At 50.8% G+C, this 22,455-nt stretch overlaps 1 protein-coding gene across 3 annotated transcripts in view; it reads left to right on the top strand.

Moving 5' to 3' along the window:
- DPP3 (dipeptidyl peptidase 3) overlaps positions 1–21,873 on the top strand; it is a 31,895-nt gene extending 10,022 nt beyond the window's left edge. For all 3 annotated transcript variants that reach the window (XM_055580739.1, XM_055580740.1, XM_055580741.1), the window contains exons 4-18: positions 387–524; positions 1,119–1,193; positions 2,044–2,137; positions 6,287–6,417; positions 6,529–6,659; positions 6,738–6,796; positions 9,108–9,302; positions 9,545–9,657; positions 10,006–10,098; positions 11,746–11,808; positions 11,907–12,031; positions 12,158–12,278; positions 13,649–13,828; positions 18,486–18,648; positions 21,348–21,873. In XM_055580739.1, coding sequence (XP_055436714.1) covers positions 387–524; positions 1,119–1,193; positions 2,044–2,137; positions 6,287–6,417; positions 6,529–6,659; positions 6,738–6,796; positions 9,108–9,302; positions 9,545–9,657; positions 10,006–10,098; positions 11,746–11,808; positions 11,907–12,031; positions 12,158–12,278; positions 13,649–13,828; positions 18,486–18,648; positions 21,348–21,499 — 1,833 coding nt within the window. In that variant the 3' untranslated portion in view covers positions 21,500–21,873. The remainder of the gene's footprint in view (positions 1–386; positions 525–1,118; positions 1,194–2,043; positions 2,138–6,286; positions 6,418–6,528; positions 6,660–6,737; positions 6,797–9,107; positions 9,303–9,544; positions 9,658–10,005; positions 10,099–11,745; positions 11,809–11,906; positions 12,032–12,157; positions 12,279–13,648; positions 13,829–18,485; positions 18,649–21,347) is intronic.
- The last annotated feature ends 582 nt before the right edge of the window (positions 21,874–22,455 follow it).

The raw sequence follows: 22,455 nt of genomic DNA, 5'->3' as shown, positions 1-22,455 counted from the left end.
CACCGTTCGGTGCTGCAGAGATGGGGCTGTTGGTCACCCCCGGGGACAGTGGAGGAGAGTGGACGCAGGGAGTCCTTCTCTGGACCACAGGGCTCGGGCCCTTCTGGGGCAGACCCAGATCTTACACCAGGGCTCTCAGTCCCTACTCTGCACATGACTGGCCTGACGATCTTATTGAAATACAGCCTCTGACCCAGCCAGCTTGAGCAGGCAGGTATGAGATTCTGCCTTTCTCCGGCAAGGTCGATGCTGCCAGTCTGTTGACCACCCTCTGAGCCAGAAGGTCTTAGGCTATGGGAGAAGAGCTTGGGGGTGGCTGGGGGGCTCCAGGAGGCAGGTTGGGTGGTGTGGCCTTGGCCAGGCCAAGGACCTCCCTTCCCCTGCAGGAGAAGCTGGAACGTGTGATCCTGGGGAGTGAGGCCGCTCAGCAGCACCCGGAAGAAGTTAGGGGCCTCTGGCAGATCTGTGGGGAGCTCATGTTCTCGCTGGAATCGAGGCTTCGACACCTCGGGCTGGGGAAAGAGGTAAGGCCCCAGCCACACTAGTGGGTGGAGGGCATCATTGAGGGGCACCTGGCCTGGAGGAAGGGGCAACCAATGGGGAGACAGCGGGCTGTCCATCATGCCTGAGGCCAAGCTGCTGTCCACGGCGGGTCTCAGCGTCGTCCTCAGTAAGTGGGTTGGATGGAATGCTTTCTGAACGCCCTCCCAGTTCTGACATGCTGGGATGTTGTGTGCCAGGAGGAGGGAAGGAGAGATGAGCTGAGAGATGGAGGGAGCTGGGGGCGGGGGGCGGGTGGTGTGGAAAGGAGGGGATCCAAGCTTCCCACATCTGGATGCTGCTTAGGAGTCGCTTGGGGTGAGGGATGCAGTGAACCTTAGGGTGGATCTGTGAGAGGCTGGCGCAGAGCTGTAGGAAGGCTGGGGATGGCCCTGTGTGTTGTTTGTGTTCCAATATTCTTCCCCTGGAAAGAGATGGAGAGGGACGTCGGAGGCTGCTAAGAGGAGGTGCAGGAAGTCTGAGGCTGGAAAGGGTGGCCAGGAAGGAGTTTACCAGCTGACCCTGCAGCTCCAACCTCAGCAACAACTCCTATTTCCATTCTGCCCCTTCCCCAACAGGGCATCACCACCTATTTCTCTGGGAACTGTACCATGGAAGATGCCAAACTAGCCCAAGATTTTCTGGACTCACAGGTTTGGGGGATGGGCAGCTCGGGGTAGTGGCTTGTTGGGGTCCCCTTGGCACTGGCGGCCACTCCCGGGTCTTGAGCCCAGAGGCACAGGCACTGGGGGTCCTTGAGGTGGAGAAGACTGAGGAACCCTTACCTAAGGGTCAGCATGAGTGGCCTGATGGAGCTGCCCGCACCCCACCCCACCCCAGGCTGAAGGGCCTTGTGACAGCCTCAGGGAAGGAGGACACAGAATATCAGACCTGCTTCAACAGAGCTCTGGTATCCATGTGTCAGTTTCACCTCCCAGCTCAGCCACTCAGTGATATCCCTTATCTGTGGCTTGAGGTCTGCCTCCTATAGCCCAAGTTAGCTGAGGTCATGAAGTGTCTGGCAGGTGTGATCTTATGTGCATATGTGCGTGCTCAGACAGGTCCGACTCTTTGTGACCTCGTGGACTATAGCCTGCCAGGCTCCTCTGTCCATGGAATTTTCCAGGCAAGAATACTGGAGTGGGTTGCCATTTCCTCCTCCAGGGGATCTTCCCAACCTAGAGGTCAAAGCTGCATCTCCTGTGTCTCTTGCGTTGGCAGGTAGATTCTTTACCACCAAGCCACCTGGGAAGCCCACTGTCTGGCGCAGCACTTAGTAAAAGTGCTGTGTACTGAGTACTCAGTGTACTGAGCCGAGCAGGAGTCTGCCCTGGCCCGCCCACTCTGCTCCCTTCCCTCTCAGAAGACTCCGGCTGGTCCCCCCGAGGCCCAGCCTGCTTTGCCTCTGTGTCTTCTCCCCCGGGTGTGCCCACACTCCCTCGCTCCCACCCCACCGCCCACTCTGGATTTACTCTCCCCCAAACCCTGCCCTTTCTCTTCCAGAACCTCAGTGCCTACAACACACGGCTCTTCAAGGAGGTTGGCCAGGACGGGAAGCCGAGCTACGAGGTACGGTTGGCTTCCGTGCTAGGCACAGGTGAGCTCACAACCCCCTTCTTTTCCCTATTTAGTGTTCCTGGACCAGCGTGGATGGGGCAGGAACCCAGGACAGGGGTTAGCTGCCTACAATAGCCACAGGGAGTAACAACAGTCATTCTAGCTATGGTGGATGTTGATGGAGGCTTATTGGGTGCCGAGCCCTGTGCCGTGCTCAGCATATGGTGAGCACCCCTAGCCCTGGAGCTGGTGGTGATGTAAAGCTAGGGGAGACCCAAGGGCAGAGGAAGGGCCCTATTTCACTGGTGAACATCACTGCAGCAAGTCTCTGATAGGAGCTGAGTGTTGGCTGTGGTCCCCATCCTCCAGGCAGTGGTGCAGAAGATAACAATTCATGTAAACAATGGAAATAGAGGCTGGACCATATGTCTCATGATGGCCTAGAGAAGAAATCCAAACTGCACATCAATGAAGGCTTAATGGAAAAAGTATCCTGGAGGTTGGGGAGAATATAGAAAGGTGGGGGTGGTGAACTTGCTGAAAGGTTGTTGCTGAGCCGTGAAAGATGCCGGGATTCTTGGCCTCCAGAGGCGAGGAATTCAATCTGGGGCCAGAGACAAGGCTTGATCGCTCAGAGCTTTTGTGTAATCAAGTTTTATTAAAGTATAAGACAGATAGAGAAAGCCTCTACATAGACATCAGAAGCAGGCAAAAAGAGTGCCCCCCTGCTAATCTTTAGCTGGATGTTATATAGCTAATAGAAGTCTGCTAATTAGAGAAAGGAAATGTCTCAAAACTCAGAGACTGGCACCAGGCCCCTTACCCACAACATGCATTTTGAGATAACATTGGCTCAAGGTGAGTTGTCCTGGGCCATAACATGATTGACATGAATCTTGAAGAAAGGCAGATTTCCAAGCAAATACATAGTTTCATTAACATAGATTAGGAGAACAATGTATGAGTATAACATACTGGTTTGTCAAGTCAGTTCTGAGCCTTTAGGTGGAACCGACTTGAAGACAGAGTCTAGGGTAAATATATAGCACATTAACATAGCTTAAGACAAACATTTCCATAAGAAAAATGCATTGGTTAGCTCTAGGTTTGAGAAAAGTTAGGTTCAGGTGGAACCAGGTGTCCTTGTGGTAACACAGAATTTTAAGAGAAACCTCTTTTTAAATCTGTACAGAGAAGAGGAAAAAAATCTAACCCTCGTGGTTTGTTTCCTTCTGCCGCTTAAGAGAGAGAGAAAAAATGTCTGACACTTGCAGCTTATTTCCTCCATTTGGAGACCCCTGGCCTTCCTGCCTGTTATCCTCTCATTGCTAAACCCTGCTCCCTAAATATCTCTCAAAGTAGTACCTTCAGGGTAAAGCCGAGATTCACTTCTAAGGGCTCCATCATTCGGAATTTCTTGGTTATAAGTGAAGAAACCTATTTGCCTCAAGCAAAAAGGGACTTTATAGGTTTGAGTAATTAAGAAGCCCAGAATAGAAGGGCTTCAGGCACAGCTGGATCCAGTTGCTCAGATAGCATTCTCAGAAATTTTTCTGTCTCTTGGCTCAACTCCCTTTGACTTCATCCACAGCAGGCTGCTCCCACAGAGCCTGATAACCACTAGCCTGGCCGTTCAGTAAAAAGAGGGCCCTTTTCTCCCAGAAGTAGTGTCTGAAGGTCTGGAAGTGGCTCAAGTTTCTCTGTTTTGGGTCTCCCATTTATATGAACCAATCCTTGTGGTTAAAGGACTGGTCTCTGATTGTCTAGACCTGGTTCCAAGCCTACCTCACAGTCAGGTGATAAGATCAGCTCCTCCCACTGCCTGGACTCAGGGTGGTTGTGGGGGGTAGGTCCCAGAGGAAAACTGGAGTCTGTTACCAGGTGAGGGGGATATAGATGCAGTGTTGAGACAAGCATCCAGGCCTCTATGACTGCTACTGCTACTGCTAAGTCACTTCAGTTGTGTCCGACTCTGTGCGACCCCATAGACAGCAGCCCCCCAGGCTCTGCCGTCCCTGGGATTCTCCAGGCAAGAACACTGGAGTGGGTTGCCATTTCCTTCTCCAATGCATGAAAGTGAAAAGTGAAAGTGAAGTCACTCAGTCATGTCCGACTCTTAGCAACCCCATGGACTGCAGCCTACCAGGCTCCTCCATCCATGGGATTTTCCAGGCAAGAGTACTGGAGTGGGGTGCCATTGCCTTCTCCTCTATGAGGACCTATGTAATCTGGCCCTCCCTTCCCCAACCACCTCCCACCTCCTAGCCCCCAGCCTCCTACTTAGACTCTGGGCCACAGCCATGCTCAGCAACTTTCAGTTTCCTGAAAACCCCATGTTCTTACCTACCCACTCCAGGCCTTTGCACAGTCTGTTCCCTGTTCCCCCCAGAATGTCTCCTTCCCCTCCAGGTGTTCACCTGACGAGCACCCACTCGTCCTGGAGGCCAGGCTTGGACCTCACCTTCCCAGGACCCTTCCCTGTCTTCTCATAGCCTCTTTGCCCCTCAGCACACCCAGTAATTTCCCGGTTATTTTTCTGTTGACTGCAAGCTCCTTGAGAGGAGGACCTTTGTGTTTCATTCACCGGTGTCTCCCCAGCGGCCCGGCCTTGGTAGATGCTCAGATGCCAGGCAAATGAGGCCGGGTCGGGGACGGCACTCCTGGTGGAGGGAACAGCAAGAGCCAAAGCGAGGTGGTGGGGAAGTTTAGGGTTCAGCATGTATGTAGATCGACTTGACCAGGGCTGTCAACCGAAACGCTTCACGCGGCATCTTCATACTGTTCATGGCAGCCGTGCTCCAGAGTGAACATCCCGAGAGAGCCAGGCAGAAGCTCTGTCGCCTTCTACGACCTGGCCCTCGGCAGCCACACTGTCACTTCTGCTGTACTCACCAGCATGCCTGCCCCTCTTCAAGAGGAGGGAATAAAGCCCCCACATTCTCATGAGAGAGGTCACATCGGGAGATAGGAAATACTGTGGCCATATATGGCCATATATATATATATTTAAAAATACAATCTGGAAGCATATCTCACATCAGGAGATAGGAAATACATGACCATATATATGTAAATAAATATATATATTTTAAAATATAATGTAGAAGCGTGTTATATGGATCAAAGATAACAGGCAAGATACAACAGTATTAATATGCCATTGCTTCTCTAACCAATAGCCACAAATGTAGCAGCATGAAAAACTCAAATTTAGGGACTTCCTTGGTGGTCCAGTGGTGAAGAATCCGCCTTCCAATGCAGGGGACATGGGTTTGATTCCTGCTCGGGGAACTAAGATCCCACATGCTGCAGGGCTACTAAGACTGCATTCTGCAATGAAGACGGAGTGCAGCCAAAATAAAAATAAAGTGAAATATTAAAAAACCCCGCAGATTTATTCTCTTATAGTTCTGGAGGTCCTAACTGGAGTCTCTTCTGGGGAAATCTTCTTCCCTGCCTCTTTCAGCTTCTAGAAGCTGCCTGCATCCCTCGGCCCATGGCCCCTTCCTCACGTCTTGCCCCTGCCTTTCTTCTCTCATCACATCTCCTACTTCCCTTCACCCTCTTGTCTCCTTCTTATAAGGACCCTCGTGATTATATCTAGGGTGGGGCTAGCTTTTTAAATACAATTTGCCACCCTGGGTTTGAATCCGACTCTGCTACTTGCTGCTGTGTGACCTTCAAAAACTGACTTAACTTCTTGGTGCCTTAGTTTCCCCATCTGTAGAAAAGAGATGATAATTTCCCTCTGCCCACAGAGTTGATGTGAGATTTCATTGAGTTAACACATATAAATCACTTAAAATATTTCATGTTACAGAATATATATATATTTAAAATATTTATTTGATTGCGTGAGGTCTTATTTGTGGCACTCAGGATCTTTCATCTTCGTTGAGCATGTAAGATCTTTAGTTGTAGCATGCGAACCCTTAGTTGCGGCACATGGGATCTAGTTCCCTGACCAGGAATAGAACCCTGGCCCCCTGTGTTGGGAGTGCAGAGTGTTAGCCACTGGACCATCAGGGAAGTCCCCCAAATATATATATTTTTGAAGATAAAAGTTTATATTTTCTGTGAGCAGTGGGGAGCCATCGAGGATGTTAGAGTAAACGAATGTCACAGTGAGAAGCCTGCTGGGATGTCTCACACTCACCTTTCCCCTGAGCGATGATCCTTCTTCCCTCAGAGCCTAACCTGGACTCCGAAATTACTTCCAAGCTGAAGAGCTACGATTTCCAGGGAAGCCATTTTCGGGTGACCCGCGGGGACTATGCCCCCATCCTCCAGAAGGTGGTGGAGCACCTGGAGAAAGCCAAGGTAGGGGGCGCTCGGGGCTGAGGTGTGCCACTCCCTGCCCCTCTGGGCAGCAAAGGCGGGTACCAGGATAGGGGGGCGGCCTGAGGCTGACCAGCCCCTGCTCACCCCCAGGCGTATGCAGCCAACAGCCACCAGGAACAGATGCTGGCCCAGTACATAGAAAGCTTCACCCAGGGCTCCATTGAGGCCCACAAGAAGGGCTCTCGCTTCTGGATCCAGGACAAAGGCCCCATCGTGGAGAGGTGAGGCGCCAGCCTCTGTTCCACCCCGCCCTGCCTCCCTGCCCGCCCCTCCTCCATCTCAGCCCTTCTCTCCCCCAGTTACATCGGGTTCATCGAGAGCTACCGAGACCCCTTTGGTTCCCGTGGAGAGTTTGAAGGTAACTTCTGGGAGGTGGGAGGTCAAGATGAAAGCCTTCCCCCTTCCCCCTGATGACTCTCCCATAGTAGAGACTCATAAAAACAGCCATCGATGATTTGCCATGGACTGGACACCTACCTATCTTCACTCATTTTGGTAACCATCGTCCTGTGAGAATTTCCCTCCTCACTTCACAGATGTGGGAACTGAGGCAGAGTTGGGGGGGTGACCCACCCCAGGCACCTCGGCTCTGAGTCACTTTGCCGTGCTGCCCCCTGTGTCTGGTCCAGGCCCAGGCTCCAGCTTTGTCACTTAACCCCACCTCTGAGCCTCCATCGCTCCTTTTCAGGTGTCATGGAAAGTGAGGTATTACATGCACACAGCTCAGCACAGTGCCAGGCATGTCAGTGGTGCTGGGTCGATGAGAGCAGATTAACACTGTGACTGTGAACTTGGCTGCTTTCATCCCAGGGCAGGTGGCAGGCTGCCTCGGCCCCTGTGCCCAAGCCCAAGTCGCAGCAGCCTCAGTCTCGGAGGTTTCCCCTTTGTACATAACTCATCATGACTAGTAGAAAAGTAAGCCATGTTCATGGTCAAAAATTATGAAAACACACACCAAAAACAGTCAACTGTGACTGCACCCACCCCAAGATTAAAGTTTGGAATGTACTTTTTGTCTTTTGTTTTTATAGAGAGCGATGCTTAGAAATGTATGTGTATAATTTAAAAATCCACACTTGTAAGTAATTGGAAAAGTACCGTCGTGTGTAGGGTAAAATGTGAAATCCTTCTTTCACTACCTCTCCTATATCGCTCCCCTCCAAAGGTCACCAGAGTTCACAGTTGAGTACAGGTCCTTCTAGACCTTTATCTAAGTATTCACACACACACACATGTTCCTTTTAAGTCATCTAGGTAAATGAGATTATATTCTGTATATTCTGTCACTTGCTTTTTTCACTTAGTCGTGCATCTCGGATATCTTTTCCTATCAGTATATATAGACCTACCACATTCCTGTAAATGGGTGTACAGTGTTCATAATATATCATAAATAATTTCCCATAACATTTGATATTGTACTCCATGTCTGCCAACTGCAGGGCGTGCCATCACATAGCTGTCCCCTGATTTTTTAATAATCCCCAGTTGTTGGGCATTTAGGTTGCTTTTTGTGCTTTGCTATTTTAATCATCCTTTCTTCTTGCCCTGGTGTGGTGGTTTCATCAGACAGAGTGAATCCAGATAGGGAGCCTTTGCCAAGCCCATCCCTTAGCCAAGGTTGTCCCCTTCCTTAGTCTAGGTCAGGCTTTTCCAGGGTGTAGTCTATGCAGAGTTAGCAGGAATTATTCAGGGACTTCCCTGGCGGTCCAGTAGTTCAGACTCTATGCTTCCATTGTCGGGGACATGGGTTTGATCCCTAGTTAGGGAATTAAGGTCCTGCATACTACAGCCAAAAAACATAAAGAAGAAGAAAGATTCAGGGAGCTAAGATCCTGCATGCTACAGCCAAAAAAAAAGAAGAAGAAAGATTCAGTATGGAGCAGCAAAGAGTCTCTGCTTGCAGGACTCCTCAGTACCTTTAATATGCAAATGTGCATTGAGAGCCTTTAAGAAGTTGGAGATAGAGTATATAGTGTTGCCCAAACTTCTTTGACCAGGGAGGTCTTTCTTTTTGAAGGCTCTCATAGAAAATGTGTTCTGTAGAGTGCAATCTTGAAAATACTGCTTTGAGCCAGGAACTCTTAACTGTATTAAATCTGAAAGGATCAGCCCCAGCCCTCCAGTGCAGCAGCCTCACTCACCACCACGCAAGCCAGGCGCTCTAGCCATGCAGAACAGCTCACAGTCCCCCAAAAAGAAGAGCATCTTTTTTCGCTCACATAGTCCCTTCCACTGGGCATCTGATCCTTGATCCTTTCCCCATCACCCACTAGGTACTCCCCATATACCCCTTTAATATCCATCTCAGGGCACTCCCTGGCAATCCAGTGGGTTAGGACTCCATGCTTTCCCTGCTGTGGCCCCTGATCAGGGAACTAAGATCCCACAAGCCACCTGGCATTGCCAAAAAAAATTTTAAGAAGTTTAAAAAGATCCATCTCAGGTGTTACTCAGCGAAGCCTTTTCTCTGTACCCTACTCTCCCCAAGACAGGGGTCTCCATGAAGGCAAAGCGCAGGCCCGGGTTCTCCGGAGTGGCCAGCACAGGCTCACTGCGCCCAGCAGGCAGTCAATGCCTGCATAATGGCTGGAGGGCTATTAGAGGAGAGGAAGAGGGTGTGGGATCCCCCAACCCTGCCTGCTCACAGCCCACTCTCTCCCCCACAGGCTTCGTGGCCATGGTGAACAAGGCCATGAGTGCCAAGTTTGAGTGGCTGGTGGCAAGTGCGGAGCAGCTGCTGAAGGAGCTGCCCTGGCCCCCAGCCTTCGAGAAGGACAAGTTCCTCACCCCCGACTTCACCTCCCTGGACGTTCTCACCTTCGCTGGCTCCGGCATTCCTGCCGGCATCAACATCCCCAACTGTGAGCTTGCCTGGAGGGTCCTTCCTGCCCCCTATCCCCGCCTGAACAAGACAGGGGCTCCCCAAACCCCCTAGGAGACGCCACTGAGAGTCACCCCCTCCCCCTCCACACACTCGCCCTGGCCACACAGCACCCTGCTCCGCTTACATTCCCAGCCTGTCCCTCTGGTTAGACTCCTTGCCTGTGACCCTTGACCTTTGCCCTTGCCCTTTTCTCCCTGGTCCCCTTCCCACCTTCTCCAGATGATGACCTGAGGCAGACAGAAGGCTTTAAGAACGTGTCCCTGGGGAACGTGCTGGCCGTGGCCTACGCCACGCAGCGGGAGAAACTCACCTTCCTGGAGGAGGAGGACAAGGTGGGCACCGGCGCAGGGCCTGGCCTGACCTCAGCTGACACAGGAGGGCGGAACAGGCCAGAGCAGGGAAAAGGACGGGGCTTCAGGCCCGGCTCTGCTGCTTCCCCACGGTGTGACCTCGGGTCCTTGGAGCCTGTTTCCCCAGCCGGTGGTGGAGGAAGCCCCTTCCTCATGGGTTGTTGCCAGGATGAGATGGGCTCTGCAGTGCCCAGAGTAGGGCTGGCAGGTGGTAGACTTTTAGCAGATGTGTGCCTCACAATGGGCCCTCGGGCTGGCATGCGGGCTGTGGGCAGGCTGTGTGACCGTGGTGGGGCAGTGGGCAGCGTGGGTCTCTGCTTGTCTTGGCAGGACCTGTACATCCGCTGGAAGGGACCCTCCTTTGATGTGCAGGTGGGGCTGCACGAGCTGCTGGGCCATGGCAGCGGCAAGCTCTTCATGCAGGTAAGAACTTGAGACCAGGGGCTTCCACAGCAGTCCAGTGGCTAAGACTCCACGCTCCCAATGCAGGGGCCCGAGTTCAATCCCTGGTCAGGGAACTAGATCCATGTGCCAAAACTGAGTTTACATGCCACAACTAAAGCTCCTTCTTACTGCTAAGGATCCCACAACTAAATGATCCTGCATGCCAAAACTAAGACCCAGCACAGCCAAATAAATAAATTAAAAAAAAAAGAATAAGGGGCTAGTGCTGGTACCAGTGGGACCCTCCCCAGTTCTAGGCCTATGGCTCCCCTTCCCCATAATCAGCCCCCCAGGGCGGGGAAGCTGCTCCAGTCTTGGCTCTCAGTGTCTCACCCTCCCGCAAGATGTCCCAGGATTGAGTGAGATCCATAGGACAGGCCAGCGGAGGCCGCCACCCAGAGTCTCCCACACAGAAGGACTTGCTTGGCTCAGGCCCAGGAAGCCTGCCCTGAGGGTATGACCCAGGCAGCTCCAGGGGCAGAAAAGCCGGGCAGGGGTGGTGTCTGGACGACCCCAGTCCTGAGGCTGCAGCACTGTCTTTGCATTGCTGTTCCCTGGAGCCTGTACTTTTCCAGGTATAGTAGGGAGCTGCCCCTTCCTGTGGGCCAGCCAGAGTGGCTGGAGGCCCCTCGACACCTACTCAGGGAATATGAGAAACAGCCTTGTTAGCAGGCCAGGCGGAGCCCACTGTGGACTGTGCAGATGAGAGGACTGGAGGCAGGTGGGGTGGGGTCTGCTCCTCTTGGGGGCACTGCTGCCTCCCTGAATGGGGATCATTTGGGCTTGGAAGTCAGAAAGATCCAGAGGGCAGCTGATGGGGGGAGCATCAGGCTTTGTCTTGGCTTCAAAGTCCCAGGGAAGCAGCAACAAACATAGCCCCTCTGTGGTCTTCTTCAGTCAGGTCCCCTCCCTGAGCTTCAGTTGGCCCATCTGTAAAATGGGTTTTCTGACCCCTACCGTATGGCTCTTGTGAGGAATAAAGGTGAAGCCCTGGGATTTTCCTGGCATCCATAAGGCCCTCTGGAAATGGGTGTTGTTGTTAAGAGACATTGTGCACAGATATTGTTTGCTCTAATTCTGCTCTGGGGTTCTTAGTCTCCGAGCCTTAGGTTCCTCCTTTGTGAAGTGGGATAATAATAGAACCTTCCTAGGAAGATGACTTAAAGGGTTAAAAGGCTGGTGCACGAATGACACTTGGCACCTGGAGAGGATGGTGACGATGAGAATCACGTGCTGTGGCTTCTCTGCAGCAGAGGGGCCACAAAGGTGAGGAGCCGCCAGGCCTCATGGCCCACCCACTGGGACATCTCCAGCTGGGGTCTGGAGATACTGGGTCTGGGTCTTCACGTGACTTTCTGCACGTCCCTCTCCCCGATCCCCGGCTCATAGTGTCGCTCTCTGTGCAGCGGGGTAGGTTTCTCAGGTTCTTCTACCTCTGGGGGCTCTGAGAGGTGTCACAAAGCAGGTGTGGAGGCCACCACGTGTCAGGGACCTGCTGCTCCTGCCGTCTGCTCGCTGCTTCCCGGCTGCCTTTCTGAGCCCCTTGGATCCCAGGCTGAAGGCCTAACCTGGGCCCCGGGGTACCCCACCCTCACCCGCCCTACGTTTGTGACCCTTCTCCTGCAGGATGAGAAAGGAGCATTCAATTTTGACCAGGAGACCGTGATCAACCCGGAGACGGGGGAGCAGGTGAGGGTGGCCTGGGTAGAGCTCCAGGGTACAGGGAGGGGGGCCTAGGTAAAGTGGCAGCCTCCCCTAAAGCCTGCTTCCTGGGCTCCCCCTCCCAGATCCAGAGCTGGTACCGGAGCGGGGAAACCTGGGACAGCAAGTTCAGCACCATCGCCTCCAGCTATGAAGAGTGCCGAGCGGAGAGCGTGGGCCTCTATCTCTGCCTCCATCCCCGAGTGCTGGAGTACGAGCCACAGACCCGGGGTGGGGGGTGGGGGGTGCTCCTCTGTGGATGGGGGGTGCTGGCAGGGAGGGCAGGGCCCAGGCAGCCTCTGACCCTGCTCCCCCACCTCTTCCCTCCCTCCCCCAGGATCTTTGGCTTTGAGGGGGCTGATGCAGAAGATGTGGTCTACGTAAACTGGCTCAACATGGTTCGGGCTGGGCTGCTTGCTCTGGAGTTCTACACCCCTGAGGCCTCCAGCTGGAGACAGGTAGGGGCTGGGGACCCCTCAGAGGGAAGGGTCTGTCCTGGGGACCAAGACCAGGATTCTGGGTGTAGGGATGGGACAACTGTACCTACGAGGCACATGAACTGGGTTGATCCCAAACTCTACCACATGTGAGGGCAAGTCACATCACTGTTGTAAGCCTCAGTGTTCCTGCCTGTAAAATGGGAGTAATCGTCTTTTTGCCCACATTTAAGGGAGAATCAGATGAGATGATGTTACTATGACCACTAATAGATGATACATAGGACTCACTCTGTGCCACTTAGTTCTAACCAGTTTATATGAACTGACCCATTTGTCCCCAGTGTCAACCTAGGTGGTAGGTACTGTTATTACCTTCATTTTAGAGATGAGGAAATAGAGGCACAAAGAGATTAAGTAACTTGCTGGCAAGTAACAGAGTCAGAATTTGAATCCAAGCTAACTGGCTCCAGAGCCATTAGGCTACGCTGTTTGGCTATGAGATGTACTTTGGAAACAGGGTAGGCAGGGACTTCCCTGGTGTTCCAGTGGCTAAGACTCTGCACTTCCACTTCAGAGGGCCTGGGTTCAATACCTGGTTGGGGCACTAGATCCCACATGCCATGACTAAAGATTCTGCATGCCTCAATGAAGACCTGGGGCAGCCAAAGTAATTGATTAATTAATTTTTTTAAAAAAGAAATTCAAAGCAAAAATTAAAAAAAAAGAAAAAAGAAAGAAACAGGGTAAGCAATAGAAATCTTTTAAAAAGTCACCTAAGTCTGTTTTGAGGAGGCGATATTGGGTCATCGAAAGAACACACGACTTGGGTTAGTCCTTGTTCTCTCTTACCAGCTGTGTGACCCTGAGCACTTCACCTCTCTGGGCCTCTGTCTTGTCATCTGTAAACTGGGGATTATGATGCCCTCTTGATCCCACAAAACTGACTGCAAACAGGATTGTGGAGGAGAAAGTGGCTCGGGGTGGCAAGGGGCCCTCTGGGGTAACTGCTGTCAACAGGGCGGGGTGTGGAGCAGAAGAGGGCAGGGTGGGTGACGAGGGGGCGCAAGGCTCTGGGTCCTGCCTGGAAATGGCCTCCTCGTGCCCAGGGCAGCCTGCCCTTCCTTGTGAGAGGAGAAGGGAAGCATTTGAGGGGAGAGGAATTAAACACCAAAGGACCCACAGGGTGGGGGAGAATAAAACAACAATAAAAATTGACAGTTAGCAAGCACATATGATACATCAGGCTTTGGAATGAACTCTTGATACTGGGTTGGCTAAAAAGATCATTCCCGTAACATCTTAAGGAGAAACCTCAACGAGCTTTTTGGCCAACTCAATACTTCTTACCTTGGGCCTACAAATGACTCCTTTCTCTTCGGCCCCGGCAGGCCCACATGCAGGCCCGGTTTGTGATCCTGAGGGTCTTGCTGGAGGCTGGCGAGGGACTGGTTACTGTCACTCCCACCACAGGCTCCGATGGGCGCCCCGATGCCCGGGTCCGCCTTGACCGCGACAAGATCCGGACGGTGGGCAAACCTGCCCTGGAGAGGTTCCTGCGGAGACTCCAGGTAAACAGGGGCCTCTTGCCTCGGAGGCCCCCTCCAACTCAGCCTGTCTGCGCACTCTGTAACAGGGAAGGCTTCTTGGAGTAGGTTGTGTTTAAGCCGGAAATGGGAGTGCCAAGGAGGAGGCAACTGTGAAAAAATCTGAGTGCAGAAGAAACAGAACATAAAGGCTGGTCTTGGGACTGGAAGGAGCTTAGTGGGTTGAGGGACAAGAAGGAGGAAGCCTGGAGCTTGGTGAGAGAAGGAGGGAAGGACGGTGTTCACTGCAGTCCTGGTTTCTCTCCCGAGTTGGGACGTTTAGAGTCAGGAGACCTTTTGGGATCCTGGTGCCAGGACTAACCAGCTGTGTAATTGCCTTGCTGGCCTCCACTTTTCTCATCTGTTAAATACATCACCTGCCTCACTGGCAGGAATTCAATGAAGCAACATATATACGGAACTGAGCAATAAAATGGAGAAGGCGATGGCACCCTACTCCAGTACTCTTGCCTGGAAAATCCCATGGATGGAGGAGCCTGGTAGGCTGCAGTCCATGGGGTCGCTAAGAGTCTGACACGACTGAGCGACTTCACTTTCACTTTTCATTTTCATGAATTGGAGAAGGAAATGGCAACCCACTCCAGTACTCTTGCCTGGAGAATCCCAGGGACGGGGGAGCCTGGTGGGCTGCCGTCTATGGGGTCACATAGAGTTGGACACGACTGAAGTGACTTAGCAGCAGCAGCAGCAAAGCAATAAAAATCATGTTTTCCAACCCGGTGTGACACCAAGTGTGGTCCAGGGACCAGCAGCAGCAGCAGCAGCACCCAGAACATGCAGATTCTCAGGCCCCACCCCAGACCCCCTGATGCAGAAACTCTGAGTGCGAGGCCCCAAAACCTGCATGTTTACTAACCTTCCAGGTGATCCTGACACTCAGCAAGGCTGGAGAACCCCTGATGGTGACCCACTCCTTACTGGGCAGTGCCTTCCATCAGAACAGGGTCCTGCTGGCTTTGCCAACCTGAAAAAGGCCCAGCCTTCAATTCAGCAAATATCTCTCTACGATTATACTCCCACCTATTTCCAGAAGGGATTTAAGGCATTTTTCCTTAAAAGATACGTGTTTGGCCATGAAAGAAAAATAAAATTAGAAATGAAAAAATATTAGATGCCCAAGGCAGTGCCATGTCCCAGATTAGATTCTGGAATAGAAAACAGACATTCATGGGAAAATGAGTGAACTCTCAATAAAGTCTAGAGTTTAGTTAAGAGTAATGTACACATTTTGCCCAATGTTGACAACAGGTGAAACTGGGCCAGGAGCCCATGGGAACTGTCTGGGCTATCTTTGTGGCTTTTCTGTAAATCTAAAATTATTCCAAAACAGTTTATTAATAATAATAAGTCACTAGATAAAGGAATCAAATCCACCAAACCCTAGGCCAGTATTGAACTGTGACTTAGTAGTGACTGAACACAGGGCATTCCGTCTTAGAGACTGAAGCAGGTGGATCTTAGTCCAGGATCATTCATTCAGCAGAATGGACAGTGTCCACAGTGGTGGCTTTACAGAACATACGGAACATAGAACAGGAGATACAGAACATGGAGGCATTTTTTGGTGCAGCTGTTTATTTCATTAGCCCCCTAGGAAAACCCAAGAGCACAGCAAAGAGCTAGCCAGCAGGGAAGATGGAGGCTTTTCACAGGGAAAGCCTTCAGCCACGGGATTACAAATAGTCATAGCTTTGGCTCACCCATATTGTAAAAACTGATGAGGTGAGATATGAATCTGTATTTCTGGCTTCTTGGAGGGCCTGCCATCGATAGACTTAATTCCCTGGAACTGAGCCGTGGCCACTGTGTTTGGCTATCTACACGTGCTCCAGTCTCCAGCCTGCCACGTCCGCTTCCTGTTTCCTGTACCTGCCTTAGTCACTCACTCATGATACCACCTGGCTCCCGTGGACACCCCTGTCACCAGCTCTCTGGTTGAAGCTCCTGGTGGCTAACATGTCCACTTCATGAATCTATGTTCACATGCTGGGTGTTAAGTATTATGCAAAAGGAGAAAGGTGAGACAGTCTCTCTAACCTTCCCCCAGGAGTTCCCAGTCAGTTTTAATTCCTGCAGAGCTAGGGAAAATCATTCTACCCCTGGGCCTAAGAGGAGGAGGCTTACCCAGAGGGTGCCCTAGTCGGAGTCCTACTTTGCCAGTGGCAAATTGGCAGAATAAGTAAGGATCAGAGCCACAGATGTCAGTTATTTGGAAGAGAGCCAACTAGATCTCTTAGTCCTAATCTTTATAATCACTGAAACTAAAAATAGGCAGCTTAAACAGATTTTAGATCCAGCTGAAGATAAGAGAAGTTACAGAGAGTGCATCATGTGTGCTAAGTCACTTCAGTCGTGTCCAGCTCTGTGCGACCCCATGGACTGGAGCCTGCCAGGCTCCTCTGTCCATGGGATTCTCCAGGCAAGTATACTGGAGTAGGTAGACAAGCCCTTCTCTAGGGGATCTTCCCGACCCAGGAATTGAACGTAGGTCTCCTGCGTTCAGGTGGATTCTTTACCATCTGAGCCACCAGGGATGCCCAGAGTATATAGCACAGAGACACAAAGATAGAAAATTTAGAAGAAATTAAGAGACACGGAGGAGGGAGACTTCCCTGGTGGTCCAGTGGCTAAGACTCTGCACTCCCAGTACTGGGGGCCTGGGTTTAATCCCTGGTCGGGGAACTAGATCTCACATGCCACAAATAAAGATCCAAAATGCCACAAGAAAGATAAAAGATCACAACTAAGACCCAGTGCATGAAATAAATAAACATTAAAAAAAAAAAAAGACACAGAGGACAGTGTGAAAAGATCTACTGTACATGAACTGAAGATCCAAGAAGAAAGAGAGAAAAGAAGGAATTTTAGAAGAGATAATGACTGAGCACTTCATAGAACTGATGAAAGACCCAACTCAGAAATCCAAAGAAGTTCAAGAAATTCCAAGAATGACAAGCAAAACATGTGTCTAGAAATATCATAGAATAGAAATTCCCTGGTGGCCCAGTGGATAGGACTCTGCACTTCCACCTCAGGGGCACGGTTTCAATCCCTGGTCAGGGAACTAAGATTTCACAAGCTGCACCATGTGGATAAGTAATACTGATAATGATAACTTTTCATCAAAACTTACCATAAAGAAGGTGAGAAGATGCATCTTAAACTGGGATAGGGTATTTATCACATATGAGTTAACAAAAGGTTAGCAGCTAAATATATAAAGAACTTGCCAAAAAAAGTGAAGAAAAAACAGCCTAACAAAAAAATAGGCAAAACTCATGAACCGAAGAGGAAAATAAATCACCCACCAACTTGTGGGATGTTGTTCCATCTCATTAGTCATCAGGAAAACACAACCCACATGAGATTTCCACCCACCAGCTCGGCAACGTGAAAAACTGTCAACATCACCCTGGTGAGCCGAGCTGGATGGACCGCCACCCCCCTGCCTCTGGGAGTGAAAACAGGTGCAACAAGTCTGGAAAACAATGGGGGCATCATCCTTTAAGGATTATTATCCAGACCTCGATTCTCCTGGGAAAACCTGCCCCTGATCACCAGGAGACGTACAATATGTCCAGAACAGCCTCGGAGGGCAAAAATCACAGGTTATACAGCAACAGTGGAAGAGACAGGACTGTGGCTTGTTTGTAAGCGTAAGTTTGTAAGTATAGCCACGGGACTATATACTGCACTCACAAACACACGTGGATCTCAGACGTAGTTCAAGCATAAAAAGCAAATCACAGGATGTGGGCAAAAATGTAACATGAATTGAGCGTAAAACTCAGGGAAAACAAGAAGCTAATAAGCACAAAGTCAAGTGCTGATTCCTCAGGCGGAGGAGGCCACGAGGTGCAGTCAGGGAGGGATGATGTGAATAACTGTTAAGCTGGGTGGTGGTGGTGTGGGTGTCATTCTTTATAAGGTAGGTACTGTATGTTTTTTATTTGAAAGGAAATGTTTTTTACATGAAATGTTTTATTTTAAAAAGAGGGTGGGGACTTCTCTGGTTGACTCTGAGCTCCTACTGCAGGGAGTGAGAGTTCAGTTTCTGGTCCCGGAAATAAAATCTCACATACCAAGCAACCAAGAAAAAGTATTTATTGAACACTAAGAATATATTGGGCTTCCCTGGTGGCTCAGGTGGTAAAGAATCTGCTGGCAGTGCAGGAGACCTGGGTTCGATCCCTGGGTCGGGAAGATTCCCTGGAGAAAGGACTGGCTACCCACTCCAATATTCTTACCTGGAAAATTCCATGGACAAAGGAGTCTGGCGGGCCATAGTCCACAGAGTTGCAAAGAGTTGGACACAACTGAGCGAATGTCACTCAAGAATATATTGTCTGAACATTTGTCACGGTAAAAATTTAAGAAAAAATGTTTTTGAAAAGAAGATAATGTTACTATCCTCCTTGTGTACAGTTCAAGTGAGACAATCAAAGGGAACCATTAGCTTCACTTTAATATGGACCCTGCTCAGTGCTAACACGTGATCTGCATGCCCGCGAGACAGCAGACGCGGTCCGGGGCAGGGCGCCACTGGCCATGGCTCTTGGCAAAGCCCCGTGAATGCACGGAGGGCGTCCATCCAAAGGCACTAACTCCTGCCTTCCCACAGGTGCTGAAGTCCACGGGGGACGTGGCCGGAGGCCGGGCCCTGTATGAGGGGTATGCGGCGGTCACCGATGCGCCCCCCGAGTGCTTCCTCTCCCTCAGGGACACGGTGCTGCTCCGCAAGGAAGCCCGGAAGCTCATCGTTCAACCCAACACTCGCCTCGAAGGTAATGGACTCCTGGGCCCCCTGTGATAGAGGGCCCTCCGGGAGCACAAAGGAGGCCTGGAACTGACCCCGGAGCTCAGGAAAGGCTACTTGAGGTGGCTCCTGTCTCCCCCCTCCCTCCCGGCCCAGTCCTCCCCATGCCAAACCTCAGGCCCACACCTTCGCATCCACCACCACCACAGGCCACCACCCCCCCCGCCCCCCGCCCCCCACACACAGGGTCAGGCTGCTTGTGAGATGGCAACAGAAGGTTGAGGGCGGCCAGCAGAGCAGGGGCTAGTGAAACAGACACACCCCGGGCCTCAGAGGAGGCCGGGCATCATGCTGGAGAGTCAGGCCTGGTGGGGCCCAGGAGTGAGGTCAGGTGAGGCAGAGAGGAGGCACCCAGCGGGCTGAGAGCAGTCAAGTCAGAGCAGAGGTCAGCAGCCCCATGGTCCCTCTCCCCTCCTCAAGTGATGCTGCTGTTTCCAAAAGCCACGCACTTGTAATTTTGTACTAAGAGCGTTTGTGCCTCCATGGATAAGTGTGAGAGTTAAATGCAATAATTACCTCCTCCTAGTGAGGAGAGAGCATTTCAGAGGTTTAGCCTAAACTCTACTCGGGAATTCCCTGGCATCCCAGCGGTTAAGACTCAGCGCTTTCATTCCCGGGGCCTGTGTTCAATCCTGGGGGTGCCAGCACCCTGCTGCATTCACTCTCTTCTCATCCCTTGCCTCACGTTTCCCGACATTGGCATGTGAGGCACTTGAGACGAGGTGGTGCCAGGCTGTGGTTAAAACATGAGCTTCAGAACTGCGCTGCAACCTTGGCCTATTCACTTAACCTTTCTGAGCTTGGGTGTCTTCATTCATAAAGCCCGTGTGGATTGTGCGCTGACACTAGAGAACCTGAGTACTTCCTTCAAGTTCTAAGTGTATTCCAGGGATTAACCCTTTAAATACTAAATAATACCCAGTAAGGTATAGGTATTATTACAGGTAAGGAAACTGAGGCACAGAGAGTCAGTTACTCAAGGCTTACAGCTTTTTACTAGAGGAACCAAGAGTCAGATCAAGAGCATTTGCTCCTCACTATGCTAGTCATGGGAAGCTGTGAGGGTTAAATGAAATAATTACCTCCTCCTGGTGAGGAAAAAGCATGTAAAATGTTTATTCCAAATTCTAGGGAATTCCCTGGTGGCCCAGTGGTTGGGATTTAGCGCTTCCACTGCCGAGGCTTGGTTTCAATCCCCCATGCAAGCTGCATGGTGCAGCCAAAAAAATAAGAATCATTAAAATAAAAAACACTTTAGTTAAAAAACAATATAAACTCCACTCTGTGCTCCAGAGGTGTCATGGGTTTGCCAGCCCTCTCCCCTGGCTCACCACCCTGCAGGCACACCCTCTGAGCTATCACCCAGCTTCCTCTTCTTCATGGCAGCTGTCACTCTGCCGTTTTCCTGTCTGCTCCTCTCCATGGCAACAGGAACAGCATGTCCCCAGCACCTAGCACAGGGCCGGGAGCCGCTCAGTGCCTGTCAGTGAGTGAGTGAGTGGATTATACCAGGCTCCCAGCAAGTGCTCATTACATGGACAAGATCATCATTGCTTTGACTGTCCAGCTCTGGGCAGGTGTTGGGGATGGACTCCTCACCTCAAGTTGTTCTCAGCCCATTAGAAATAAGACAGAGAGAGAAATGGTCTTACAAGGGAAGTGTTCATGGGTGCCCAAAAGACACAAACAGTGGTCTGAACACTTAGAGAAGGGAAGATCATATCTACCTTTGAGAGAATTGCGGAAAGGTGGGTCTGGGGAGGAAGTAGGGGGTAAACTTTGAGGCCCAAAGAACAGGTTGAATTTTCAAAGGTGGTGGTGATTGTATTAATACCTCACTTTTGAGGACTTCCATGTGCCAGAGTCTGGGTAAAAACTCCACGGATCAACTCCCAACGACTCAAATGAGGAAGTTTCCCCTTTTTCACTGGAAACTGAGACACAGAGGGGCTGTATATTTGAAGTCACACAGGGAGTGGCTGGCAGGACCAGGATTTGAACTTGGGCCATCCGAGCTCAGAGCCTGTGCTCTTAGCTGCATACATCCCATAAAGCCACAGAGTACAATGAGGCACTGTGAGCAGGTAGAGAAGTGGAGGGATGTTAGAAGGAAGTGCTTCCCATGATTTTTCAGGAACACCACATAGGCTAGATGGGTGTCCTTGGAACAGCCTCAGTTGACAGATGAGGAAGTAGGTTCAGAGATTGCGATGCTTATGATAGCTGGCACTTGGTGAGTGTGCCCTCCACCCATTATATTATATTTAATCATCGCAGCTTCTTGAGAGATGTACTGTGCTTGCCCCCACTTTCCAGATGAGGAAACTAGGGCTTAGGTTAAGAAACTTGACCAGGGCCCCACAGTAGATGGAGATGAAGCAGTTCCTCCTGGAAGCCAAGGACTGTGTCTGTTTCACCTAACATGGCACTGTTGTAAATCTCTATTAAGTGAATGAATGAATGCAGCAATTCATTGAATACTCCCCCTTTAATGCTTCCTATCTCATAGGATTATGGAGTCAGTTAGATAATGAAATATTGAGCACAATTTTTGGCACATGGTAAAAACTCAGGAAGACAACTAGCTGCTTCTATGATTATGATAATGATTCTGTTTCCCTATTAAAACCTTTTCCTGCTGCTGTTTTTTCTCCATCTCCTCCCCAGGCTCAGAAGTACAACTTCTTGAGTACGAGGCCTCGGCTGCAGGCCTCATCCGATCCTTCTCTGAGCGCTTCCTAGAGGATGGGCCCGAGTTGGAGAAGATCCTCACCCAGCTGGCCACAGCTGATGCCCAGTGCTGGAAGGGGCCCCAGTGAAGCCCCATCCGGCCAGGCTTAAGGCACCTGTGAGGCCCTTCCCCGACTCGATCAAACCAAGGCTGTAAGTGGCCCCCTTTCTGTGGGCCCAGGAGAGGGGCAGGAGCCTGGACCTCGGTGCTACCTCAGCCAGGGCTGGTGACACTAAGCCCTTCCATTTGTCAGCACTTTCCAGCTTATCAGTGGTTCCCTTGTGTTATCTCATTTGATCTACACTGCCTTCTGCAGGGTGGGCAAGGCTCCTTGTCCGGATTCCCAGATGAGGAAATACAAGTTGTGAGAAAGTGACCTGTGCAGGATTCAAAACCTCTCCCAATCCAGTGCTCTTCATGTATTACTTTTATAACCAGAAAAATAAATATTGGAAACCACCACCATCTTCGCAATTTGTGTGGTTCTTCCTGGCTTTGGCCTCATGTCTCATTTGCTCCCAGCAGGGTGGTGGGATCAAGTCCTAGGGAGGGGGAAGGAGGGTCATTTTTAGGCTCCCATCTGCAACAGGATTTTGCCATCACCTCTAAATCTGGATATGCAGAGAGTCACATGGGTGAACATAACATGATTTTTGCCATCCTCCCTCATGACTTTTCTTCTATTTTAAAGAAGAACCTAAAAACTGGAACTAAGATCATGACTGTAGCCATGAAATTAAAAGACGTTTGCTCCTTGAAAGAAAAGATATGACAAACTTAGATAGCATATTAAAAAGCAGAGACATCACTTTGCCAACAAAAGTCTGTATAGTCAAAGCTATGGTTTTTCCGGAGAAGGCAATGGCACCCCATTCCACTACTCTGTGGATCACTGACTTGATTAGGAAACATTTATGAAAAATTACTTGAAGCAAAGCAAGTGTGGCTAGTGGGAGGCACACAGGACTCATCTACTTGAGGGTTGAGGGGACCAATCCACAGGCTGCTAAGAGAAGTAGCTAAGCACCCCATGCTTTTGCCTCA

The sequence above is a fragment of the Bubalus kerabau genome, chromosome 5 (genome assembly GCF_029407905.1).
Source record: "Bubalus kerabau isolate K-KA32 ecotype Philippines breed swamp buffalo chromosome 5, PCC_UOA_SB_1v2, whole genome shotgun sequence".
Taxonomy (NCBI): Eukaryota; Metazoa; Chordata; class Mammalia; order Artiodactyla; family Bovidae; genus Bubalus; species Bubalus kerabau.
This window is presented reverse-complemented; position numbering and strand designations above follow the sequence as displayed.